The sequence below is a fragment of the Myotis myotis genome, unplaced genomic scaffold, assembly GCF_014108235.1.
Source record: "Myotis myotis isolate mMyoMyo1 unplaced genomic scaffold, mMyoMyo1.p scaffold_m19_p_3, whole genome shotgun sequence".
In the NCBI taxonomy this organism is placed as follows: Eukaryota; Metazoa; Chordata; class Mammalia; order Chiroptera; family Vespertilionidae; genus Myotis; species Myotis myotis.
The window spans coordinates 207,984,511-208,011,337 of record NW_023416335.1 but is presented as its reverse complement, the minus strand read 5'-3'; the positions used below and the strand labels follow the sequence as shown (position 1 = coordinate 208,011,337).

At 57.7% G+C, this 26,827-nt stretch overlaps 1 protein-coding gene across 5 annotated transcripts in view; it reads right to left on the bottom strand.

Annotated features, from left to right (window-relative positions):
* Nucleotides 1–3,029: 3,029 nt before the first annotated feature.
* SYNGR1 (synaptogyrin 1) overlaps nucleotides 3,030–26,827 on the bottom strand; it is a 29,131-nt gene continuing 5,333 nt past the window's right edge. Inside the window, exons 2-4 of one of the 5 annotated variants that reach the window (XM_036297830.1) lie at nucleotides 12,054–12,291; nucleotides 10,744–10,889; nucleotides 3,030–6,578 (exon numbers count right to left, since the gene is read on the bottom strand). In XM_036297830.1, coding sequence (XP_036153723.1) covers nucleotides 6,351–6,578; nucleotides 10,744–10,889; nucleotides 12,054–12,291 — 612 coding nt within the window. In that variant the 3' untranslated portion in view covers nucleotides 3,030–6,350. The other 4 variants (XM_036297831.1, XM_036297832.1, XM_036297833.1 and 1 more) reach the window with 4 other exon arrangements.

Below are 26,827 nucleotides of genomic sequence, written 5' to 3'. Positions count from 1 at the left end.
GGTCTTGCCTTCAGTTTGTAAAACACACATCTGCGAAGCTCAATAAAGCAAAGCACAATGACATGAGGTAGGCCCGAGTGTCAGCTGAAATGACATTGGCAAAAGTATGCATTTTGATGACCTAATAAGTGAATTTGTAGGAAAATCTAATTATCAATCAGCTATATTAGTAAATTATTTATTATACTAAAGACCCGGTGCATGAAATTTGTGCACTCGGGGGGAGGTCCCTCAGCCCAGCCTGCACCCTCTCATAGTCCGGGAGCCCTCAGGGGATGTCCTAAGCCGTCAGTCAGACATCCTTAGCACTGCTGTGGAGGCGGGAGAGGCTCCCACCACCGCTGCTGTGAGCCTGGCTTCTGGCTGAGCGGTGCTCCCCCTGTGGGAGTGCACTGACCACGAGGGGGCAGTTTCTGCATTGAGCGTCTGCCCCCTGGTGGTCAGTGCTCGTCATAGCAACCAATCATTCCACGGTTTGGTTGATTTGCATATTAGCCTTTTATTATACAGGATTAGGACAAAATATTATTTTGTTACCATTTTAAGTTATGATGTTACTCATGTCACTATTACCCCATTACATTGTATAAGTAATAAAAATATTTTGAAAGGAAAAAGCATTCTGTCTTAGTACCTTGAACTGCACTATTTTCTTTTTACTGCTTTTTGAGTAAGAGGCCCTGCATTTTCCTTTTGAACTAGGCCCTGCAAATCATGTCGGGCCCCTGATACTGAAAGCTAGTATTTCTTTGAAAGGGTTTTCATATTTCCCCAAATTTCCTGAGTCTGTTAAAACCCTTTTCAGCTATTAATGACTTCCCTCCAGTCCAACGAATGACAATCATGTTATAACTTTTTAAAGTGATGGCGGTGGGGATGGCTGGTCCTCTTGGTGGCTGACATTCTCCACTGTGCTGTCCTCTGCATCCTTTTCTGAGGCGCATTCTTCTGAATTGCCCCCACTGGTGGCAGATCCTAGTCCTTCAGATGTTGATATCAAATTTTTTGTGTGTGTTTTTAAAAATCCCCACCCAAGGATAATTTTCCATTGATTTTTCCCCCCTGAGGCCCCTCCTCTCCATTGATTTTTTTAAAAGAGAGATTGGAAGAGAGAGGAAAAGACAGAAACATTGATGTGAGAGAAACACATCAATTGGTAGCCTCCTGCAAGCGCCCTGACCAGGGCCCGGGCGGGGAGGAGCCTGCAACCCAGGTGCCCTTGACCAGAATCAGACCCGGGACCCTTTGATCCGCAGGCCAACACTCAGTTCACTGAGCCAAACTGGCTAGGGCTGATGTCAAATGTTGAAGTTCTTTTTGGAGGTACCATATGTGACAAGTGCTCTGGTAACTGTGAAGACTGGAGGATAGGATGAGGAAGACAGAGGTGCAGCGGAGGGCCACATGACTGTTGAGTGGTCTCCATTCCATTGAAGACTGGGGGGGGAGGGGGGGGGCCTGCTACAGGTGAGGCCCAGGTGGAGCAGGGGGGAGGCCTGACCCTGTGTTGGGTCTGTTGGGTCCTTCCGTGTCCCGGGGGTCTGCTCCTCAGGTGGGCAGCAGCCTCAGCGTGGCCCTTCCAAGGCTGGTAGGGCTCCTGATGGTAAGCCTTGCAGCCTTCAGGCCGCCTTACAGCAAAGCGGGTGGAACCGGGTAGACTGGAACCTAGCACTCACCTCTTCTGGAGTTTCCAATTGACCAATCCCTCTGCCCCATCATGGAGGGAAGCAATCTGATTGGCTTAATCTTGGGGGCCCTCTTGGCACCAAGACATTAGGACCTGTCAGCCTATGAAGGGGCAGCCCGTGGATCACGTGTTCACCTCTGTCCAATCAGGCGCCTGGTGGCATCTCCCATGCAGGGTTGAAGGTGGGACTTGCGGATGAACAGGGACTTGGACACCGCCAGCACCAGGACTGACCGGCCACGGAGGCCAGAGCTCACCTGCTCCTCCCCACCACCCCTGCCCTGTGGGAGTTCTCACACCTCCCTCACCCGCCTTTACTCAGTCCATCACGTACTGATGGGCTACTTCCTCAAATATATCCTGACTTCCACTCTGCCCATCGCCATGGTGATCTTCCTGTCTGAAGGATGGGCAGCAACCTCTTGACCGCCATCTGACCACCGAGTGGCCTATTAAAAGCTCACACCCCGATGGTCACTCACCCTCTGGGGGTTCCCCATCACTCAGGATGAACCAGACCAGCTCCGGAGGCCTCAGGCCCTGAGCGTGGGGCCCGGGCACCCTCTGGCCCGCCAACCCCTCATCATCTCCTGCCGAGCTTTCCCGGGCCAGGGTCACGGTGTGTGTCCAGTGCCCTCACCAGCCCACTTCCTCGCGGGTGAAGCCCGCTCCTCCTAGAGCTCAGGTTCTGGGGCAGCTGCCCAGAGGAGCTGCCTCCGCGCCCAGGTCTACACGGCACCTGCTGGCGTTCTCTCAGCACTTCTCACAACTTACGTTTTGCTTGCATGTGGGTTTACCATCCTTGTCCAATGTTGAACTCCTAGGGCCCAGCGCGGTGCCTGGCGCTTTATAGGGCCTGGGGCCACTAACTTTCAGAAGTGTCCTGCAGCCTGGCTGGTGTGGCTCAGTGGTTGAGTGTCCACCTATGAACCAGGAGGTCACGGTTTGGTCAGGGCACATACCCGGGGTTTCGGGCTCGATCTCCAGGAGGAGGTGTGCGGGAGGCAGCCGATCAATGATTCTCTGTCATCATTGATGTTTCTATTTCCCTCCCCCTTCCTCTCTGAAATCAATAAAAATATATTTTTAAAAATAGTGTCATGAGACATATGTAATACTTTTAATAAAGAATTTTTAAAAAAACAACAGTGTCCTACAAACATATGCATACACAGAAGCACAGAAATGGTCTGGAAGGAATGAGGTCAAGCTCTTAATCTTGGTTGCATCTGGAGGTTGGGGAAGGGTCCAGGATAGGGAATGGTAATGTATGCGCACATGTGTGTATGTGTGTGTGTGCGCGCGTGCACGTGCAAACATATGCAAAGTGGGAGGCACTGGCTTCAACTGTAATGATTTTACTTTTTACTAAACAAAGATGAACAAAACATGTCCCAGGTCAGGGGAGAGGGCGGGTGGGCAATCCCAAGCCACGTTCTCGAAGAACAAAGAGCAAGAACACAAGGCCACACGCTGCAACCCGCTGGTGGGTTTTGAGTCTTCACTTTATTACTGTCACTGGAAGTCACCACCTTCACTTGGTTCACCACAAATGGACGGATGTCAGAAAGGAGGGTCCGCGGGGCCACTGGATTCACTCCTGAGAGACCGAACCCGGTGGTGGGGGAGTCCCGAGTGGGGCCCAGGATGGGGACCACCATTCACTGCACACACGCACACACACACAGATATATTTGCGGAGCCTTATATTATACATCTTATATATAGAAAATATATATATTTATACTATACACAGGCAGTAACGCTGCAGGAGGGGCGGGCACCCAGACAGGGCTTGGGCACCAGGGGACGGGGAGGGTCACGTCGAGGCGCAGCGCTGGGAGATGGCGGACCAGCCCATCCTCCCACAAACTCTAGAGAGGGGAGCTCCCCCTTCGTGCTCCTTAGAGTCAAAAGGGGTCTTGGTTCAAGGTTGGGGGCCCCGAGGGGGTAACAAGTAGGGGTTCTTGGTTACATGGGAGAGGCCTGGGACCCTGGAAAAGTCTTTGAAGATAAAGAATCACCAGGGAAGGTTGGAGGGGGGAGGGAATGCCAGTCCCTTGGGAATGAGTCTCTCCGAGTTACACCCCCGGGTAGACCTAGAGCCACACTCAGGCAGGCGGCCGTCACTGGGAAGGGTGGGTGTCCGCTCAGAGGCAGGAGGCCTGGACCCTGGGCCGCTAGCTCTGTGCTGGACTTTGGACAAGTCACCGTCTTCCGGCTGACTCCTGTCTCGAGGGTCCTTGCAAGTCTAACCTTGTGTGGAGCCAGTCTGCCCGGGCTGCCTTGTGCTTGATGGGAGAAGGAAACCCACACTCTGGCCTCCCAGCTTGGCCCCCAGGGGTCCTCAGCCAACCCAAAGAACAGGCTTCCCCAACTTCCCAGGAGGGGAGTCAGGAGCCGTGGGTCCCCTCCACGCCCTGCCCTCCGACATCTCTCGCCCTGTTTCTCAGCTCCACCGTGGGCTGGCCCCTGCCTGATGGTGGATGTCTGGGCTGTACCCCAGGATGCTGAGTGAGATGAGTCAGTGACCCCCACTCCTGCCAGGGGCCTTGTAAACTCTCCCGGTCCAGGGTGGCAGGGAGTCTGCAATAAACACCCAGGGACTGGATGAAGCGGAAACGTACCCTGCCCTCCAGCCCAGCACCACCACAGCGAGGCTCCGGGGAGATCAGCTGGGCAGACCCGGGGTCTCCTAGTGCCCGTCAGCAGGGGAGGCTCCTGGTGGGGAGTGGGGTTGGGAAGGACTTCTCACTGCCTCCTGCATGGGCTCAGAACTTCCGCCAGAAACACACCCGCCCCACCCACCCCCTTATGGCTCCGAAACCTTGGGTCTGGCACAGGCCAGCCACTCAGCAACAAGCAGCTGCTGCCCGGCCGTCTGGGGTCCTCTCCCCTCAGTGCTGCCCCTGGGGAGGACCTGAACAGACCCGAGTTCGAATCCATGCCCCACTGCTAACTCACACTCCCTGAGCCTCAGTTTCCCCTCTGTTAAGTGGGGATAACAATGCTACTTCTCTGGCGAGGAAGTGCCTTCTCCTTCCCTCTCGGCCGTGCTGACTCCTCCATCCTCAGGACCCTCCTGGGGCCTCAGCCCAGCGTGCACCCTGGTCCATAGTGGGCCTAGTGCTCATCTCCGACCGGCTGTCAGCTCCCGATCTTAGCAGGTGCCCCATAGCTGCTATTACTGCCTCTTAGGGTTCTTCTGTGGGCATCTGGTGCTCGTGGTAAGAACAGCCAACACCTCTCTCCACCGTTCACGGCCTCCCTGTCCCTCGAGGCTCCACAAAGAGCCCACCTTGTGCAACAGTCCCCCCCATCTTCCCTGTACATTGGGGACACCCGCTACTCTCTCCTCTGCAGCCTGTGGCCTCCCCGAGCCTCCCCTGCACCAGGGCTCTCACCGTTCTTCTTGGCGCAGTTCGGACCACGGCAGCAGCTCCTAGGCTGGCCATGCGGGTCCAGAGTGCTTGTCCTCTCTACTCAGCCTCCCACAGGGAGACCGGCCCCCCCCTGAGGGCCAGGGGAGGGACCTTCCTTCCCTTGGCTCCTGGAGCCCCCAGGCTGGCTGACCCCAGAGGAGGGCAAGGTGAGACAATGTCCCAGATCAGTTGTTTCCTGGGAGTCACAGGGCAGGGAATTGGGCCGCCTGCTGGGCAGCTGGGGCCAAGAAACCCAGGCAGCACGCCCAGCTCTGCCGCTCACGCTGTGACCTTGGCCAGCTGCTCCCCTCTGGGCCTCCTTTCCACCTGCTGTGGGCGGGGTCTTGGCCTCGCCTAGGGGCAGGGACAGTCGTCAGTCCTTCGGGAGGCCACAAAAAAGGTGCTGAGCCCCCAGCAGGGCACACACAGCAGAGTGGTATGCAGGGGATGCCCACCCTGGGAGGGGCCGGTGGGAACATGGCGAGGGGCTGTCCAGCTGGGGAAGAGCGAGGGCAGAATAGGCCCCCAGCTTGCAGCAGAATCGGGGTGTCTCAGGGCTGAGGTCCCGAGGCCTCCCAGAGTAATGGGGGCACCAAGCACTGGAGCCCCAGGCTGAGGGATGGGGAAGGCCGGGACAAGGGACAGCAGGTGCCCTGCCATCAGGCAGCCTAGGCGTGGCCCCACCTCCATCTCTGGCTGCCTGAGTGACCCTGGACGAGTGACCTTGACTTCTCCAGGCCTCAGTTTCTACAACCATAAAACGCAGACAGCCCGGTGCTCCTAGCAGGGCTGCTGTGTCACACCTAGCAGGTGACAGCCCTACGGTCTTGCGGGTGTTCAGTTACCCTGCAGCCAGACCTTCCCAGCATCACCCGTCTTTCTCACCATTCCCACCGCTGGCACCAAAAGGCCTCCTCCACATCGCCCCCTTCCCGGACACCATTTCTCTCACACCCATGCCAAGCATGGGCTCAGCGCACAGTAGGTGCTCAATGGATGCTCGATGACAGAATGGATGAATGCAAACACCCTAGGCTCCTGCTGGACACACACACGTAGACATACCCCCTACAACTCCTTATGCCCGTCCCACCCAAGCCGCCCTGGGCCTCAGAGGAACAACTGGGAGGCTGATGAGGAGCTGGGCAGGGCAGCCTGGGAGGGAGGGGGCCGGGTGTGGGAGGAGGGGGCAGGGGGCAGTTGGGGCTGGGGCAGGCGGGGACTGGGCGAGGAGGAAGCGGTCACTGCGGCTCAGTAGCCCTGCGACTGGTAGCCCTGGGGCTCGGTGTCGAAGGCGTTAGCTGGCTGCTGGTAGGTGCCACCCATGCCGGTGGGGTCGGGCCCGGCGCTGGGCTCCACGTAGGGGGCGTAAGGCATGCTGGAGTCCTGGCTGGGGTCCATGTAGTCCTGGGAGAAGAGGGCCGAGTCGGCGCCAATCTGGTACCGCTGGAAGGCCAGCACAGCCTGGCCTGCCTGGGGACGAGGGCCGGGGGGACAAGGACAGGTGGGAGGGGATGGTTAGGGGAGAGACAGACAAGAGCACCGGGTTAGTGGCGGTTAGTTCGCTAGACACAGGCAACAGAGGGTTAAATATCCTAAAGCACCAAAGACAAACCAAGGCGGAAAGCTGTCCTTGCAGCAGCCCTGGAGAGGCCCACAACCACATCCTCCAGAACTTGAGAAGACACCTGCCCCGTCTCCCCCAAACCCAGAGGTCGCTCTGGGCCACCGACAATCCTAGCCTCCACTGCGGAGTGTCACAATGGCCCAAAGACCCACACCTCCTTCCCAAACTGTGTCCTCGGGGCTGTTATGCGGGATGGGGAAAAGGAAGTTTCTGGGTGGGACAGAGAACTGTTGCCGTCTCCTAAAGGCGTCCGCCTCTCTTGCAGCAAATGCGAGCAAATAACTAAGTTCTGGCCAATAGATCACCCCAAGTTCTTTGCTCACCCTTGACCTGATGCCTGGAATGCAGATGTGATGGCTGGAGCTCTAGTTGCTAAAATGGACCATGAGGTCCAGGACCAAGTTGTCGGAATGTAAGAGGCCTGGGTCACCAAAGGCTTCTGGAGCCGCTCTGCCAGCCTCGGACTGTCTGCCTAGACTTGGGCTTCGTTTAAACCACTGTTGTTTGCTGCTGAACCTAATTCTGATGGAAACCACTTGGTCCGACAAGTTTGGGAAACGGAGTTAAACAGTAAGTTTCAGGAGCACAGGACTTGTCGGAGCCTTGGCCATTTACTGTACGCTGGGTCCCCAAGGGGGAAGCTGCCGCCACATCCACCAGCCTGATATGACCACTGAAGCCCCTTTGTTTTCAGTTGGGAAAAACTTGTCTCCCGCATCCATGCATAGGTGGGGAATTCTTTTTCAGTAAAAGCAACTATATTGTTATTAAGGACCATGACATTGACCACACCAAGCCAGGAAGTGAAATGTCACTATAAAAGTAGCTTACAGGGTTACATTGAGCGCTCTCCACAGTCTCTCCAGCCAGGCAACCTGCCTGTGATGGGAACCCCACACCCCCATTTTTGAGCTGGGAAGACTGAGGCCTAGAGAAGGGAGGCCTCAAGGCAGAGTTAGTGCCAGAACACAGGCTTGAGCACAGGCCTTCCCAGGCCACACCTCCTTCCCTTGATCAGCCCCCCGACAAAGCACCAAATCAACCAGGAACCCCAAAGGGCCATGAGGTCTGACGCAGGTGCTTGGTGTTTAATTCCAGAAAGTTCCAGAAGCCCAGTGACTAGGCATTAACTTCTGATCTGTGTCAGTGGAGGAAGCTCTGAGGGGCAGCCCTTCCTGGGAAGTGGCTGTTTAAAGCAAAGTGCCGGGGGCCCAGGAAAGGCCGGCCTGAAGGAGCTGGCTGAGGAAAGCAGGGGCCCTGCTGTATTTCTATGTTGTATGAGGTCCTGGCTGCTGGCAGCTCACACAGGAGCCCGGAGAAGCAGGAAGGGGGACAGCCCCTGCCGTGGCGCCTGGCCTTCAGCGCCCTGAGTCATCGGCAAGCTCGCAGGAGCACGTGGGGAAGGGATGAATGAGTCCCCGAGAGACACAGCTGCAGACCGGGTTCTCCTGGGGCCCCGGGCTCCCCGTCCAAGCTGGTTTCCTGCAGGGAGACAGAGGGCTGGAGCAACGACCTCTGCGGGTCCTTCCAGGGCAGCCTCTGACCACAGGCACCTCATGCCAACTGTGGACACTCCCCTGCCCTCCCTGAGCCGAGGCTCCCTTAGCATCCAGTTCAAGGAGCCACGTGGGCCCCTGCTGGACTGGGTTGCGGAGGGGAGGCTGGGAGTTCTGCTCAGAGCCCAGGAACCCGGTGTCCACGTGCCCTGCTTCTGCAGGTCAGGCGCACTGTTGGGCCTCCACTGTGCCTTCAGCAGCCTGCCCTTGGATGCCTCCAGGGTCAGGAGGCTCATGCTGTGTGCTCTGCTCTGGGGCCTGCTTGCGCTCCATCACCTCCTCAACTCCTGTCCAGGCACCCGAGGGCCCCAAGGAGGGAACCTGTGCAGAACTGGAGGCCAAAGTCCTTCAGCAGAACAAGGATTCGCCACATGAGAATCACCCCGAAGTCAAGACTGTGGAAGTGTCCCTGACTCCTTGGACAGAATGAGTGAATAAATGAATGAGTAAATGACGGAGTGAGTAAATGAATGGAACAAATGAAAGAACAAAAGAGCCTACATTTATTGAGCATCTCTGTGCCAGCCTCTGTCTCATCCGCATAAGGCCCTGAGAGATTGGTCCACTCTCACTCCTCAGTCCAGGGAATTAGACTGAGGCTCAGAGAGGTGCAGGGTTTTGCCCAAGGTCACACAGCACAGGAGAGCAGAGTCAGGACTGGAGTCCTCTGATGTCCTCAGCCAGGCCTCCCTTGGCCGCCAGCCTCCACTGGGACTGGAAGATCAGCCTTCATGCCACAGCCGTGGCACAGGCCCTCACACTGTCCACAGCTCAGCACCCTGGCAGCCCACATAGGGAGCCGTCTCCCACCCTCTAACAGCCCATGGCAGTCCACTGAGGGAGATTTCGGTTTGGCGGTCTCCCCTTCCCTGCACATGGGCTTCTGGGGCCAGGGAGCCCCATCTGATTCATCACTAGGCACAAAACAGCTGCTCAATAAATGTTTACTGAATGAATGAACACATGAAGGGTAAACAAAAGAGGTAACGGAAAAGTGGCGGGTCTTAACTGGCCTCTCGAGCCAGCCCTCCACTGCCCTGGATGCCCGGGCATCCTGGCCGTTGCAGGCAGGAGGCTGCCGCACACCCTCGCCAGGGGGCGGGACATAGGGCTCCCTGCCTCGGGACGCCGGGCAGGCCTACGGCTGTGCTGAGCTGGGAAACAGCGTGTTGTACTCCTCCTGGAAGGTAAGATCCTTGAATCTCCGCACGGCCAGGGCAGCGCTCAGGCTCTGCCGGGAGAGAGCAGGGGTGAGGCCCGCAGGGAGGCTGGCTTCAGTGGGCCGGCGAGTACCTATCACCCTCCTCTGAAAGTTCAGTGTCCAATTACCCACTCCTTTGGGAGCGCCCTCTCATCTCAGGGCTTGCTGCTCCCTAACTCTTCCCTGTGGGCCGGACGGCCCCGCTTCCAGGGGACCTTCTCTGGTCTGAATACCCAGGGTCTCCGGGTTTCCCTCCCAGCCTTGAGGACACAGAGGTCTGGAGTGGCCATAGCTGGCCTGCTGGGGCCTGAACCACAGGTCTCCTCTTGCAAACACTAGCTCCCAATATGGTATCAGGGCGAGGGTCCCATGAGAAATGGATATCCAGGGGCTCTCCACAAGAGACAGAAGTCGCCCCAGGGCAGGCCCGGGGGGTGCGGCATGGGGGCTCCTCCCTGCAGAAGGCTCGGCCAAGGGCTGCTCGAAGGCCAGGGGAGAGGGGACCCTTGGGGTGAGAGCGGTGCGACCCAGGCATCTGCAGAAGAGGAGGGGAGGGATACGCTGAGGTGACCTGGAGCCTCATTCCAGGGCGGTCTTGCTGGCTCGCTGGTGGCGCTCAAGACCACTGGGCTCAGAGCCCACAAGTGCTGCCCCAGAGACACGCTCTCCCTGACCCACACGTTTTCTTACTAGTAACTCAAATACATTGCCAACACACAAAGAGCAGATTCACACAGAAACTCAGGCTTCTGGCTTCTCCGGAACACGGAAGACCTGGCCTCCGTAGGGCCCCATTCCTGCTTCAGGACAGGCCGAGGAGAGGGTGCCCTGCAGGTCAGGCATGGACATGCCGCCTGGCCCGCCAGGTGGGCACCTGAGTTTGTGATGCCCTTCCCCCATTTTACAGATGGGAAGACAGAGGCGGGAAAATTAGAGGCAGCTCCAGGGTGTGAGCCAGGTCTCCTGCGTCCTGGGCTGGGTCCTTCCCAGCCTAAAGCCTCGGAGCCTCATCTTGCCGGGAAGCCTCAGCGTTGTCGCCTGTTACCGAGGAGAGAATACCCACCCAGCTACCGTGGTGGGCGCTCTGCACCAAGCCAGGGCCTGCCATCACCTCGTGACTGTCCTCTCTGGCAATGGGGGCAGCCTCCTTCCTCGGGGGCAGCCCCGCCGGGCGGAGGGCAGAGCCGGATGGAGTCCCTGGCAGGCCGCAGGCCGCAGCCCGGAGCCTGGCTGGGCAGGTGGTTACTCACCCACGTGAAGATGGAGAAGAAGGAGAAGGCGATGGCGGCCCGGGCTGCGTCCGTCCCTTCGTTAAGTGGGTTGTCCTTGGGCTTGGAGACCTGCCACTGGTTGGCCAGGTAGCAGAAGCCCACGAACCAGAGGAAGGCCCAGAAGGCTGGGGTGTCCACCAGGGTCAGGCAGAACAGTCCACGCGTGGGGAGAAGGGGTAAGTTGGGAGGAAATGGGGAACGAGGAACAGGGAGAGGTTCAGGAGCACATCTCCCAAGCCCTCCCCCCACCCCCGAGGGGGACAGAGAGGGGGCACAGGGAAGGTGGGGCGAGAACAGAGAGGTCAGTCAGATGCAGCCGAGAGGTCACGGAAAGGATCCAGCAAAGGCCCAGGGAGAGCCAGGGCAGGGAGAGGGACAGAGGGACGGAGGCCGGGAGGGAGGGACAGAGAGAGAACATCAATCAGCCTGGGCCAGCCTTTCTCTAACCTCAGCTAAGCACACTTCCCAGCTGTCCCTGACTGTCCCCCATCCACCCCGAAGCCTGCAGCTTCCTGGGAGGAGCACCCTGATACCCCATCACCCCTGACTGCAGCCTCGCAGAGATCTGAGCAGGGGAAGGGGAGGGGAGCTAGGGCAAGGGTGTGGTGCAACCCCAGTGGGCCTGAGCCTCGACCTCTATAGCGATGGGCCTCTGGCGCCCAGGCCCGCCCACAGGCACTGCTGGGGGACCCTGAGGCTCTGTGGGACACAGTTTGAGAACTATGAATTTTGCTCTAGTTCCTTCAGGTCTAAGGGCCTCCAGACCTGCGGCCACGCTCATCCTGAGTCCCAGGCCTGGAAATGGAGGGAGGTCCCTGCCAGACCTCAGACCATGGCCTTAGGCTAGTGAGGCTGATGTCTTTCTTACTGAATCTCAACCTAAGCCTCCACCAATCAGATTCTCCAAACTCGTGGGACGGAGGTCAGGGTACCTCTGCCAAGGCCGTTTCTGAAGGGCAAGTGCAGCAGGTCACCTAGGCTGCCAGCTCCAGAGTCTGACCCGCCCAGGGCACCTACTGTGTGCCAGGGCCTTCAGTCACAGCGCTATTTAGTTCTCAGGGGCCCACGAGGGCGGTGGCACTGAGTGGAGAGGGCACCCCTGGATGCTGCAGTCCCTCCTCGCTGTGGAGCTGTGGTCACTGGGGTTGCAGGCCAGCACTGGTCCCACGCTTCCCCGTGGCAGCCCTGTGACCCCCAAGGCTGTGCCTTCACTCGCCTGTTAGGTGTGCATGGGCATCATCGGGACCAGGGCCGGGACAGCCCTCTGCAGACTCTGGGGCGGGGCTCACCTGAGACACCGATGTCCGACAGGACGGCTTTCTTGCGGTCCTTCACGCTGCTGATCTGCGGGAAGTAGACGTCCAGGGCCAGGTAGAGCAGGCAGGTGATGAAGGTGAGCACGCCCACGGTCACACCGTAGCTGCAGGCGTTGGGGTTGCGGTTGTAGATGCAGAACTCCTCACCCTCCAAGGGGGTGTTGAGGTAGCCCTCGTTCACGATGGAGCCAAACACCACGATGGAGAACACCTGAAGAGGGCAGGGAGGGGCAGGGGAGGCATGAGACCCAGGCAGGCCCACCCAGTACCAGCCTGGTGTTGGGCGGGGAAAGGGCTGTCCACCAACACCTCTCAGCCTGATGCTGCCTTTCTTCACCCCAAAAAGCAGGCATTTCAGAGGGAGGCCCAGAGAGGGAGGGCAACTTACTTGGGGTCACACAGCACAGGGCAGGATCAACGGCTTCCATCTTCGGACCCAGATCTGAGGACCCTCTCACTGCAGAATTCCCCCCCGCCAGCCAGGTCATGAGAAGGCCTCTTGCACCCCGACACCAAGGTTCCTCTAGGACTGGACCTGGCCTCCCAGAACCAGTGGTCTCATGTGCTCCTGGGCAGGGGACCTGCTCAGCCTCCACCCCCGTCTTGTGCACCCCTCCCCTCCACGGAGGCCTCAGGCCCCACCTGTCTGTCCTTGGTCCCACCCTTCCCTGTCGTCTAGGCCCCGACACGTGGAAGGAGTGATGGAGGGAAAAATAATGATCCTGCCGATTACAGGGGAACCTGCACCACCATGAGTGAGTTACCTGGGGTCCCTCACTTAACCCCCCAACAGGTCTCTTTCAGTCTGGCTGGCACCCGGCTAAGATGGCCCCAGGACCCCACTTCCTGGTATTCACACCCTGGACTGTGGGCGAGGCCGAGTGGCTGCTACAGAATATGGCAAAAAGTGGTAGGATGTCACTTCTGTGAGAAAGTTTCAGGCTCTGGCTCTTGGCCCCTCTTGCCTGCTCACTCTGATGGGAGCAGCTGCCATGTTTTGAGCTGCCTCATGGAAAGGCCTACCTGGTTAGGAACTGAGGGTCAAGAGCCAGAAGGGCACGGAGCCTCTCAACCCAACAGCCCACAAAGAAGTGAGTCCTGCCAGCACCGTGTGAGTGGACTTGCACGTGGATCCACTCGCAGCCGTCAGATGAGCCCACAGCCCCCCGCTATAGCCCGTGACAGACCTGAGGCAGTGGCACCTCGCTAAGCAGATACCCACCCACAGGAACTGTGAGATAACAAATGTCTGTTGTTTTAAGTCACTACAGTTTGGGGTAGTTTGTTACGCAGCAATAGCTGACTAATACAAAACCAGTGCCATCGGCATTTTGCAGATGAGGCAGTTAAGGTGCAGGTACTCGTGAATGTGCCCAGCGTCACACAGTGACGTTTGGTCAGTGGCAGAGCTGGCTTCACACTCAGGGACCCGACTCTAAAGTTCATGCTTTTCCCTCCTGCCTCTTGCCTGCCCTGAGACTGTGAGGATGAGCAGGCCCCGACCCACGGTCACACATGCAAGAAGGCTGAGCCTCGGCCAGAGGGAGTTTTTATCATCCATTTCCCACTGCTCTTTGCTTTCCAATTGTTCCACAAAAACACTATAATTTCAATATAAGCCAGACTTATTTTCATACTCAGTTGACATCCAGGATGGCTAGTGACTCCAAGGCAGGTGTGGGGAAAAATATGAGAAGCAGTATTATTTTATTTATCTTTTTTATCTTTTTAAGATGTCTACACTTTACATGGGTTTTATAATGTGCTGGATACATGGGCATAGTAGTAATATATATAAAACAAACAAATACGTCTACGTTGAATGGGAGGATTGATTTGAAAATGTTTCCTGAAGGAGTGTAGGACACCACTGGTTCATGACTCTCTGTGTTCAGAAGGATTCTGACCCAAATGTCCAGTGGATGAATGGAGAAGCAAGTGATAGCCTATCCATACAATGGAGTATTATTCAGCCACAGAGAGGACCACAGTTCTGATATATGCCACAGACAGATAACCTTAAAACAAGTGGAAAACGAAAAAAGCCAGACACAGAAAGTCGGTATTATATGGTTTCTTTTACATTCTATATCTGTAATAGAGACGGAAAGCGGACTAGAGGTTCCCAGGGTATGGGGGGGGAGGGGGAGAGAGAATGATTATTTAGTGGGTACAGAGCATTTTATGGGATGATGAAAAAGCTTTGAAACTAGAGAGAGATGGTGGTTACTGTAAATGCACTAAATGAACTGTATACTTTAAATTGTTTATTGTATGTTATATGAGTTTTTATGCAACTAAAAAAAAAAAAAAAAAAAGAAAGGATTATGGGACTGTGTCCTGGTCCACCACAGGCACACGTCGGCCAGTCCTGACTGGGACGGGACACACACCCAGTCAGTCCTTCAGACCGGGCAGTCCTGGCTCATAGCTCCGTCTGTCACAGGGCCTGCGTCTTCACAATCGTGAACCAGAGAGGGCGACTGTACTGCCCTGACTTCAGACTAAAACACTGAGGTTCAGGAAGAGGTGACCCTGCTGCTAGCAGTGCAGGCTGAACCTGAACCCAGGTCTCCTGACTCTCGGTCCTGTGCTTTTGTCCACCTGACCAAGTGCTGGGGTCCAGCCCCGGCAGGTCCATGGGTTCCCAAAGGTGTGGATGGAGTCGGCGAAGAATGAATAACAAGGAGACTGCGTTCAGTTGGTCAGCAGCCTACCCAGGTTCTCTAGCCAGGATCTCCAGCCAAGTTCTGTCTTTATTGTCTTGTTACATCTGTATTTATACCAGTTGATTTTAATCCTATCCATTCTATTCCAAAGGTTGGGGCGTTCCTTAATCTAGTTCTGTTGAGTTTAATCCTGTCTAGGTTAATCTCTGTGTTCCATTATAAGGGCTATTCCAAGGTCACTGCTCTACTGATAAGCTACAAGGAAGTGACTGACTAGGGATTATCCTACCTGGTAAAGGTTATGTAGCTTAAGCGTGACTGTTCGTAGTTAAAGTGATTAATTACCCGCCTGGCACTTAGTTAAGGGGTTTTATTCCCTCCCTAACTTCAGGGAAAAATCCCTACCTGGGGAAACAACCTTTCTCGGAGAGGTGACCTTGGTTAGAACACATAGCGCCAAGAAGGGGAGTAAACATATTAAGAACAGTATGTCATATACGCCAGGTCCCTTGAAACATATGCTGTGCAGATGCTTCTTCCCTGCAGCGACTGTGTCAAGCAGCAAGGGTGGACCGGCTTCCGGCAACCAAGCTGACTCTCAGCTGCAGGAGGCAGGTCCAGAGGACGGAGTGGTCTTTCCTGAGACCTGAGGGTCAGCAGGAAAGCATCAGTGTGACTGGATCCACAGTGTGTGACTGGATCGGCAGTGCGTGTGACTGGATCAGCAGTGAGTGTGACTGGATCCGCAGTGAGTGTGACTAGATCGGGCAGTGAGTGTGACTGGATCCGCAGTGAGTGTGACTGGATCGGGCAGTGAGTGTGACTGGCTCGGGCAGTGAGTGTGACTGGCTCGGGCAGTGAGTGTGACTGGATCGGGCAGTGAGTGTGACTGGATCTACAGTGAGTGTGACTGGATCGGGCAGTGTGACTGGATCAGACAGTGTGACTGGATCAGGCAGTGTGACTGGATCGGACAGTGTGACTGGATCGGGCAGTGTGACTGGATCGGACAGTGTGACTGGATCTGCAGTGAGTGTGACTGGATCAGGCAGTGTGACTGGATCGGGCAGTGTGACTGGATCAGACAGTGTGGCTGGATCCGCAGTGAGTGTGACTGGATCAGGCAGTGTGACTGGATCAGGCAGTGTGACTGGATCAGACAGTGTGGCTGGATCGGGCAGTGTGACTGGATCCGCAGTGAGTGTGACTGGATCCGCAGTGTGACTGGATCCGCAGTGAGTGTGACTGGATCAGGCAGTGTGACTGGATCGGGCAGTGAGTGTGACTGGATCAGACAGTGTGACTGGATCAGACAGTGTGACTGGATCAGGCAGTGTGACTGGATCGGGCAGTGTGACTGGATCGGGCAGTGTGACTGGATCAGGCAGTGTGACTGGATCGGACAGTGAGTGTGACTGGATCAGGCAGTGTGACTGGATCCGCAGTGAGTGTGACTGGATCAGGCAGTGTGACTGGATCGGGCAGTGAGTGTGACTGGATCAGGCAGTGTGACTGGATCCGCAGTGAGTGTGACTGGATCCGCAGTGTGACTGGATCCGCAGTGAGTGTGACTGGATCAGACAGTGTGACTGGATCGGGCAGTGTGACTGGATCAATGTGACTGGATCAGGCAGTGAGTGTGACTGGATCAGGCAGTGTGACTGGATCAGACAGTGTGACTGGATCAGGCAGTGTGACTGGATCGGGCAGTGTGACTGGATCGGGCAGTGTGACTGGATCAGGCAGTGTGACTGGATCGGACAGTGTGACTGGATCGGGCAGTGTGACTGGATCAGACAGTGTGACTGGATCAGACAGTGTGACTGGATCGGGCAGTGTGACTGGATCGGGCAGTGTGACTGGATCAGGCAGTGTGACTGGATCAGGCAGTGTGACTGGATCGGACAGTGTGACTGGATCGGACAGTGAGACTGGATCAGGCAGTGTGACTGGATCAGACAGTGTGACTGGATCGGGCAGTGTGACTGGATCGGGCAGTGTGACTGGATCAGGCAGTGTGACTGGATCAGGCAGTGTGACTGGATCGGACAGTGTGACTGGATCGGACAGTGTGACTGGATCGGACAGTGTGACTGGATCAGGCAGTGTGACTGGATCAGACAGTGTGACTGGATCGGGCAGTGTGACTGGATCAGGCAGTGTGACTGGATCAGGCAGTGTGACTGGATCGGACAGTGTGACTGGATCAGGCAGTGTGACTGGATCGGACAGTGTGACTGGATCAGACAGTGTGACTGGATCAGGCAGTGTGACTGGATCGGACAGTGTGACTGGATCGGGCAGTGTGACTGGATCAGGCAGTGTGACTGGATCAGGCAGTGTGACTGGATCGGGCAGTGTGACTGGATCGGGCAGTGTGACTGGATCGGACAGTGTGACTGGATCGGGCAGTGTGACTGGATCAGGCAGTGTGACTGGATCAGACAGTGTGACTGGATCGGACAGTGTGACTGGATCGGACAGTGTGACTGGATCAGGCAGTGTGACTGGATCAGGCAGTGTGACTGGATCGGGCAGTGTGACTGGATCAGACAGTGTGACTGGATCCGCAGTGAGTGTGACTGGATCCGCAGTGAGTGTGACTGGATCGGGCAGTGTGACTGGAGGCCAAGTCTGGTGCTGGGGCACAAGAGGAATGCTGACTTCAAAGCACTTCCTGACAGACACACTCCCTGCGGCTGCTGCCAGAGGTGGGGACAGGGTGGATCCCCCCCAAGAGCAGACCAGAGGAGATGGGAGGGGAAGCAAGAGGGTGCAAGTCCCTGTGGGAAAAGCAGAGGAGGGACATTAGGATGGGCCCCTTTGGGGGAGAGAAGCAGGGAGTCCTGGGAGAAACCAGGAAGAAAGTGCGGAGACCATGTGTCCCAAGAGGGTAAGGAGCCCTCTGAGGGAGGGCAGGGCCCGGGGCAGGGCGGAGGGAGGAGGGAAGGAGGAGGCGACACTCAGCTCCCGGCTGCCTGCCCCCAGGCGGAGGAGGGAGGTGCTCAGGGGATGGAGCAGAGCCTGAAGCGGTGATTTCTGAGCTGAGCTGAGAAGCCAGCCCTGCCAAGGTCAGGGGAACGCGTGTTTCAGGCAGAAGAACAGAAAGGGCAAAGGCTGGACAAGGGAGAAGAAGCGTGGCCGGAGTGTGGCCAGGGAGCTGGGACTAGAGAGGTACAAGGGAGGAGGGACAGGCCTGGTGGGCCACAGTGGGGACGCTGAATTAAATGCAGTGAGAAGTCACAGGGGGTGACAAGCTCTCGTGGATCCCTACCCCCGGGAGCACGAAGGTCACTTAAGTGGCTCCCCACTGCCCTCTGGATACAATCCAAGCTTCTAGGCGGGTGGTCCAGGCCTCACCCCCTACGCTTCCCACCAAACACCTGCTCCCCCACCTTCTCACGGCCCGTGGCCCTGTTCACTCTCTGGAAGCTGGTTCCCACTCACAGGTCCTGAGCTGTAACTGACTTTTCTTTCCTTTTTTTTTTTTTTTAAATATATTTTTATTGATTTCAGAGAGTAAGGGAAAGAGAGAAACATCAATGATGAGAGTATCATTGATCGGCTGCCTCCTGCATGCCCGCTACTGGGGTCAAGCCCACAACCCCGTCTTTGACTGGACTCAAACCCAGGACCCTTCAGTCCACAGGCCGAGGCTCTATCCACTGAGCCACACCAGCCAGGGCTGTAACTAACCTTTCTATGTTCGTGGAGGTGGAGTGAGCTGCCAGGTGGCCCCTCTGCTGGGCATGTGCTGTCGGGCCTGACTGCTCTGCACTAGAGGGCCCCCTGCATCCACGGCCTGGGAGGTCTCATCCTGGAGGCCAGAGAACTGGGGATTGCCACCGGTTGTTCATTCCTTCAACAGTGTTTCCTGAGCACCTGGCACGTGCCAGGGCCTGTGGGAGAGGCTGAGAAGGTGGCCAGGTCCCTGTTCTCACCAAGGGAGACAAATGCTAAGCTGACAAATATGTAGATAAGTCCTGACAAGTGTCCTGAAAAAGCATAAAGCGGGGCAAGAGGAGACGCACTAGGTGACTGGGGGGAGGGGCTCTGATGAAGTGACCTTTAAGTAGAAGAGCAATATTTCAAGAAGTTAACGACAAGTGCAAAGGCCCTGGGGCACAAACAAGCTTGGTATGTTGAGGAGGTGCATGGAGGCCAGTGTAGCTGGAGCACAGTCAGTGAGGTGAGGTGACAGGTAGGCAGGGGCTAGCCCCAGCGCCTTGAGGAGCAGGGGGAATTCAGGAGGCACTACAGGCTTAAGAGCAGGCCAGTGACTTGCTCTGACTTAGGTTTAAAAAGAATCACCCTGGCCCTGACCGGTTTGGCTCAGTGGATAGAGTGTCGGCCTGTGGACTGGGGGGTCCCGGGTTCGATTCCGCTCGGGGGCATGTGCCTTGGTTGTGGGCACATCCCCAGTGGGGGGTGTGCAGGGGGCGGCTGGTTGATGTTTCTCTCTCATCGATGTTTCTGACTCTCTGTCCCTCTCCCTTCCTCTCTGTAAAAAATCAATAAAATATATTTTTTTTAAAAAAAAAGAATCACCCTGGCTGCAATGGAGAAAAAGGGCAGTAGGGCCCAGGTGAAAGCAGCGCCCAGGTGAGGGGTGAGGGATGAGGGGTGAGGGTGGGGCTGGTGTGGGCAGCGTGATGCTGAGAAGTGGGCGGTGCTGAATGTATTCTGAAAGTAAAGCCACCAGAACCTGCTCGCAGGTCTGCTGTGGGGGGAGAGGAGGAAGAAGGGCAGGCTGGGAGGGGTTGGCAATCAGGAGCAGAGGCGTGCCTATTAGGTCCCCTGCAGGCTGCAGGGCTGGGCCAGACAGGTGGCCTCACCTGAACCAGGCCTGAGAGTCTACAGATGGAGAACTGAGGCTCTGGGAAGGGAATGAACGCTGCCAAGGGCACATAACCAGCCCGTTGTGGTCTCCCAGCCTCCCTCTAGGATCCTAAGCCCTGTTTAACGTCTCCATTTAGCTGCCATCTTCCTACTTGGAGTGGGAGGAGCACTGAGGAGCAGGCAGGCACCTCGGTTTCCATCCCTCAGCACCTTGGGGCCCACCTTGGCCAGATAAAGAGGGACTCCCTCAGGGCCACTCAGGGACTTCATTAACCCCCTGTAGTCCACGTCCTTATTCTCATGGTACAGCTGCTTCCGGAACCTGCCCAGGTCACACGGCTGGTCAGGGGGAATCCAGTCTCAAACCTGAGTCTCTAAATCCAAGCCGGCGCCCTGTGGCCTCCGGGGTGGCTTGCTAGGGCCAGATCTGCAGGGCCAGCCAGGGGCACACAGCGGCCATGGAGAACCGGAAATTAAGCCAGAATGAAATTGTGCGGCTGCAGCAGCAGCAGCGAGGGAGCAGGAGTGGGTGCAGGGAGGCTGCTGGTCGCTGGCAGGCATAGGAAACACCTTCCCTGGCGCTACAGAGAAATGCTCACACACACACACACACACACACACACACACACACACACCAAAACAAACACTTCCCCGGTAAGCCAGCCAAGCCAAGGCTCTGTGCTCTTTGCCATCTTTATAATCCAATCCTGGGACTTTTTAAAAATGGATTCCAGATGGCACCTGGCGCAGAGCTGTGCCCAACGCAGAAGAACAAATGGGAAGGCATTGCAGAAGCTCAGAATTTCAGGATCTTGGACTATTGGACTCAGGTACCAACAGAAGCAGAGACCTGCCAGCCCCCACTCAGCCATCCCAGGGGCTGGGGCTGGCACTGTTTGATAATTTTGTCCCTGCTGTTCCCACCTCCCCAGATGAATGCCCCTCCCCAGCTTTTTCATCTTTCAAATAGGAGTGAACCCCTTCTCTCCCTTCAAAACTCTATTGGGAGGTGGCGACTACCAGCCACCTTCTGGCACCCTCCTCCCCAGTCGCTCTCCCAAGCCCTGACCCCGCACACACTCCTGCTTGAGACTCAGTTACCCCTCTGTCTCCCCCATGAGCCCCGGAGACGGCCCACAGCCCCCACAAGGGCCTTGCATCACTGGGACATTGATCAGCAAGCATCTCATTTAATCCTCAACCAAACCTCTAAAGGTAAAACCTAAAAACACCCCCACAAAACAGACTTACTTGATGCATTTCACAGAGAGGGAAGCTGAGGCTCAGAGAGGCCTGGACTCTGGGGGCCCACAGCAAGTAAGTAGGGTGCCGGCCTCCTGCCCAGGCCTGCCCCCAGCCCCATTCCTGAATGGGAACCAAGCCACTCAAGGACTGAATTCTAGATTCTAGACTCTAGGATCAGCATGAGATCCAGGAGGGGCCACCTGCCCACGTCCGGCACCGTGTCACCACCCCACAGTGCGGGAGGGTCCGGGCCCGCCTTACTCCACATCTGCACACAGGGCTGGCAGGCTGTGCGGCCACTGCCGGGCACTGGGCTGACCCCGGCTCCAGGGCGAGCTGGGCCCAGGCGGTGTGGGAGGCGGGGGAGTGGCAGAGGCCACTGCTGTTCACCCAGCACTTCCCAGAGCCCTGGCTTCAGCGTCTTTCGGCAGATGCTCAGTTTCCCCCAGATCAGCTGTAGAGGGATGATCTGGGCCCGCAGCCCTGGGGGCCTGCCAGCGCCACATGGCACCACCCGTCTCGCCCTGCACGGGACATCGGTCCCCAGGCCGAGCGGCGGGGAGGCGTCTCTGCCCTTGCCCCGTGCTGCAGGCACCAGCTGGCTGCCCTGCTCACTCCTCTCCACGCTGTCGTCTTGACGCTGCCCACTTCCGGGTGGCAGTGTCGCTCACCTCACCCAGCACGGCCTCCTCTCTGTGAAGATGTGGAGTGAGGTGGCCTGGCCCTCCCGCATGTGGGGTGGTGACACGGTGAGGGACAGCAGGCGCCCTTGTCTCCTCCAAGAAGCTCCAGCTCATCAACCCCAACTCCCACCAGCCCTCTCCCGGCTGAGGGTACGGTCCCTCCCCTAGGCGAGCTCCAAGACCCCCCTACTGGGGCTACTGGTCTCACCTCGTCTCTCCCAGCCCCTCAGTGACCTCACGCCCCCCTCACTGGCTCCCACCCAGCCACCAAAACCCCAACTAGGCCCATCCTCAAATCCTATCCAGTCTGGCAGCCAGGCTGCTGCTCCCTCCTCCCCAGAGTAGCCCTCGAATCGTCCCACGCCTCCCTGCTGGCCCAGGCCAGCATCACCTCTTGCCAGGCGATGACAGCAGCTTCCCCGTTTCTGTGCGTCCACTCCCGGCCCCTGCACTGTCCCTTTATAGCAGCTGGAAAGATCTCTTTAAACCCACATCAGGTCATGTCACCCACCCCTCTCCATCCCACCGTCCACCCCACACTCCCAGTGAAACCCACCCCTTCGGGCTCAGACTCCTCTCCTACCGCTCTCTGGCTGCCTCTCCAGCTCGCTCCCGCCTCAGGACCTTTGCGCTCGGCTGTGCCCTAGGCCTGGGAGACCTAGAGTTCCCCAGATCTCCCTGCTGGCTCCCACTGGTCCCTTCTCAACACCCAAATCTCAATGTGCGACACCTCCTCCGAGAAGCCCCCCAGACCAGACCCCCAGGTCTCCAATCACTCCATTTATTTTCTTGATAATACCATTCTGTGATTTAATTTTATATTTTGCTATTTATTGGTTCACTGATTGGGTGTACATCTCACCCCCGGAGCCAGAGGGGAGTTAGGAAAGGCTCTGAGGGAAGCAATAGGTAAGCCTGACAGATGAACAGAGGCACAGGCAGCTCAGAAGGCGGGAGAAAGGAGTACTCTCTCCTCAGCACCCCTGGCTTGTGCCCTCCACTTGCATACCTGTGACCACGGGGAGCTCACTCCCTCCCAACAAGCAGGCTGCCGAGTCCAGCTGAACCTGCCTTCCACCAGTGTCCCCGCCCCAAGTCCTCCATCCTGCCTCCGGGGCCCGGGGAAAGGCTGGTGAAGAAAGGAGCCGCCGTGCTTTTGAGGAATGAGTCAGGCTGCCAAGGGCCCCCCTTCTCGAGAAAGGGGCCCTGCCTCCCCCAGGGTCATGTGAGGAAAACGGCTGAGGCCACGGCAGGGGCGCGTGACGGGCACTGGGCAACCACTCGGCTTCCTGGAGAGCCGCAGGGCTGAGCAGGACGGGTGGGGCGCCGGGGTCCCCTCTCCTCCCCGCCCGGCACTGCGTTCTGCAGCCTTGGATGTGACCCGCTGGGGATTAAGCTGTAATCTTCCCACAAGCTGTCCTGGCCCCACTGGTTCTCGGTGGTGGGCGGTGGGGGCGGGGAACAGGCTCCTCTGGGCAGGGGCCTGCCAAGCAGCCCCGTCCCCAAATGCTGACACTCAGCCTGGGTGACCTGAAGGCTCTCCCTTCCCTCCACCCTGTCCGCGTCCTCACCCTCCTGTGGCTGTGTGACAAGGGGGCCAGTCGCCCCATTAGAGAGGGAGAAACTGAGGCCCAGAGAGGGGTCAGGGCTCGTACGTGGTGGCAGAATTACCGGGCGCCCACCCCTCATCTACAGCCCCGGCCTTGCTGTCCCTGCCCTCTCTGCGGGGGAGCAGGTGGGCGTGGCCAGCAATGTCAGCCCTGGAAAGGGGTGTGACACCAACTGAGCACAGCTGAGCCTTCCTAGGCAGGACCTCAGGCGAGCCCCCGCCTTACAGGGAGGGAAACTGAGGCTCTGTGAGTCCCCCGCTGGGAAGGAGGGGTCTGCTCTTCCTCGCCGCAGTGCCTGCCTCTGCTGCCACCCCTGCATCCTGCCTGCTTGCTTCCCCCTGTGAAAGCTCCAGGTCTTCAGAGAGGGAGTCCGCTCGCAGGCCCTGCCTGGCATTCTATTTTTTTTTTTTTAATATGTTTTTACTGATTTTAGAGAGAAAGAGAGAGAGAGAAACATTGCCTCCTGCGTGCACCCTGACTGGGGATGTGCCGGGACCAGGAATCAAACTGGCGACCTTTCGGTGCACAGGCCCCTCAACCACCTGAGCCACGCTGGCCGGGGCCCTGCCTCGAGTTCTAGAAGAAAAAAAAGACACAAGGCAGACACAAGGCGGAAAGCCCTCTGCTTTGAGAGTTCTTCCAACCAGTCACAGAGCAAAAGGGAAGGGGGAGGGCAAAGTGAGCTGGGAGGAATCCTGGAAGGCTTTAAGGGGGAGGTGATATTCGAGTTGGGCCTTTAAGGTGGGAGGCTGGAATAGGGATGGTGGGTTGAAGGAGGAAGGCAGAGCAGTGCACGTCACAACCTAGTTCACCCACATGTAGAGTCCTTACAAGATGCCAGGGATGGTCTAGCGCTGGGGATGTGACAGTGACGCAACAGATGCGTCCCTGGCAGCCTCTCACTGCTCTCCCCGCCTCTCGGCCTTTCCATCTGCCTGGAACGCCTTCCCCTACCGCCCCCCGCCCCCGGTGACCCCACCCCTCTCATCTTGACCCTACCCTCACGCCCATCCCGGACCCAAGTGAGAGCTCCCCCACTCCAGGTCTTATGCTCACCTCCCTATTTTACCTGGTTTCTCTGCAGCACATCTCCCTCACTGAAGAGCAGGCATCCAGCATGTGCTCAATGTGAGCATTAAATAAAAGACGGCAGGGTGTCTGCGGCGGTTGGGCCCAATGGGAGGACATATGACCCCTCACTGCCTGCCAGACGCGGTGAGAGATCCATTAATAACAATCAGCCAAGGGATTTGGCAACGTGAAGGTCACGGGTGATAGAGAGCTGGGGGAGAAAGCCTGGCGAACGCTTGTGAGAGAAACCGGAGGAGGAACCCTGGAGATGGTGACCGGGGGCAAAGCTGAAGGCCCCCAGGAATGGCGAGGTCATGGAATAGCACACGTGTCAGGTGATGGGAGAGAGCCAACGTGGGGAGGGCAAGACTGGGGTGGGGGAGAGGGAGGGAGGGAGGGAGGGAGGAAGATGGGAATGTTACCGAGTCCTTGAGTAGGTGAGAGGGCGGGTCTAGTCCAGGGAGGACCACCTGGGTGAGGGCGTGCACAGCAGGAGGGTCATGGCTCCCAGGCCCCAGGCCCACTGGGATCAGGGTGGGTGAGGGAGAGAGCTGGGGAGGCAGAAGGGGCGGGGAGAGGCAGCCGCCTGCGTGTGTGCAGCTGCAGGAGATGGGCAGGCCCAGGGAACACCTGGCAAGTGGCTGAGGCAGGTGAGGACACGAATGAGGGAGGAGGGCAGCCAAGGAAGTGAGAGGCCAAGACGTAAGAAGGATCATACAGCGGACACCACAATGGCCAGGCGTGAAGGCAGAGGTGGTGCTGGAGGGCGCGGCACCAAGTGTGGGCATCGCGGAGGGAGAGGGACTGGCCGATCCTGCGCTGGTATGAGACTCAAATCTGGGGAGAAAGGTCTGGAAGCTGCCTCCGGAGCCAGAAGCACCCAGACCCACCTCCAGGTCCAGCAGAGGAGGGGGAGAGGGGAAGAGCGGCCCCCACTGAGAGGAAGCAGGGTCCTGGGGGGAGGCCCAGTTACAGTGCAATTTACAATTAGGGACGTTCTGAGGGTGGGGACACAGGCCCTGTCCGCGTCCCCCATGAGTTATTGAAGGAGTTCCGGGTTGTCGGGTTCCTGGGCAATGAGCTTCTAAGCAGTCTGGGTCGGAGAGCCTGGAGCTGTCCCCATCAGCTGCCCCTTCCCAAAGTCCTCTTCCCCACCCGCTCCTCCCTGCAGAGAGGAGCTGAGCAAAAGTCCATGCCCCGGGGCGGGGGCGAGGGGCTCCCCCGGAAACACAGGGGCACGGCTGCCCCACCAGGCCCCACTGACACTGCTCTGCTCACACACATGGGCCTGGGCCCAGGCCCCCACAAAACCCTGGGGGGCGAGGGAGCAGTGGTCCTTACGTCACTCCTTTAAGACCAAGCAGTTCTAAAGTTCCCAACTACAAGCCACTAGGAGCAAGAGGGGGGCTCCCTGAGCATGGAAAGGCTGGGAACCATCAGCCCAATCCGGACCATCGTTTTCCGACCTGACAGGTGGGGAAACTGAGGCCCAGAGAGCATGGCATCGTGCTCAGGTCAACGGCCAGTCCGGCGGGAGTGGGTGCAGAAAGCGCCCTGCCCTGCCCCTCCTCCCCCTGGACAGACAGCTGGCTCTTCCTGGGTATGAGTGTGGCTCCCTCGCCAGTGCTGCCATCTGCCCTCTCCCTTTCCTCCCCCAGCCTTTGTGCTTTCTCTGCAGGCTCAGGCCAGCCTGACAGCCTAACAGCTTTGCCCAAGCAGACCCGGGGTGGGGGCACCCGGAAGCAGGAAGCAGGGGCCACGTCCTCGAAGTCAGTGTGGGCTGTGACCCCGGCAACTCCGTTAACCTCTCCGCACCTCAGCTTTTCACCTAAAGTGGGGGCCGCAAACCCACCTGGACCGGGATGGCACGTGCCCAGGAGGAGAGGATTGTACGGCAGGCCCTTTAAACGTTCATTTCTACAAACCTTCGGATCTGCCCCCAAACCCAGGCACCGCAATCCCACGTCACAGATGCCACGGAGGCTCCCAGAGGCCTGGGATTTGCCAAGGTCCCGTTCTGGGGGGCCTGCTCTTGATGCTAAACTCTCCCAGGCTCCCCGAGCTCCCGCGCTGCCCCCCTGGACACAGGAAATGCCAACACACCTGGCAGAATCCTATCAGCCAACCTCTCCAGGAGACCTCCTTGCGGCTGGCCCCACCCTACACCTACCTGCTAGATGGACCAGCCAAGGCTTAGCCACAGGCAGGTGAAGAGGCGAGAAAGGTCCCAATACTGTTAGCGATAAATGCCAGAGGTCACTGGCCCTATCTTTATGGACCTCACTCTGTAAGTAAGTGATAGGGACGTGCTGGGAGAGGACAGGCTAGATAAGACCACACATTTCCTGCCAGACACCTGCCCCAGAGCCCTCTCCACAACACGACATGCTGAGAGTCACTAGGAGCTTCCGAAACACACCTCTTCTCTGCTTAAAACCCCTCTCATGGCTCCCCAGGGCCCTCAGCTACAGTCCAGCTTGTGTGCTTGTCACGCGAGGCCCTGCCTGGGCTGTCTACCCCTACTTGCCTTTTGACTCATCACTCGCACTGATATACCGGGGCCCCCAAGAACTCACCATCATTTCTAAAACCCACTCAGACCTTGTGCACATTCTGTTCCCCCTCCCCAC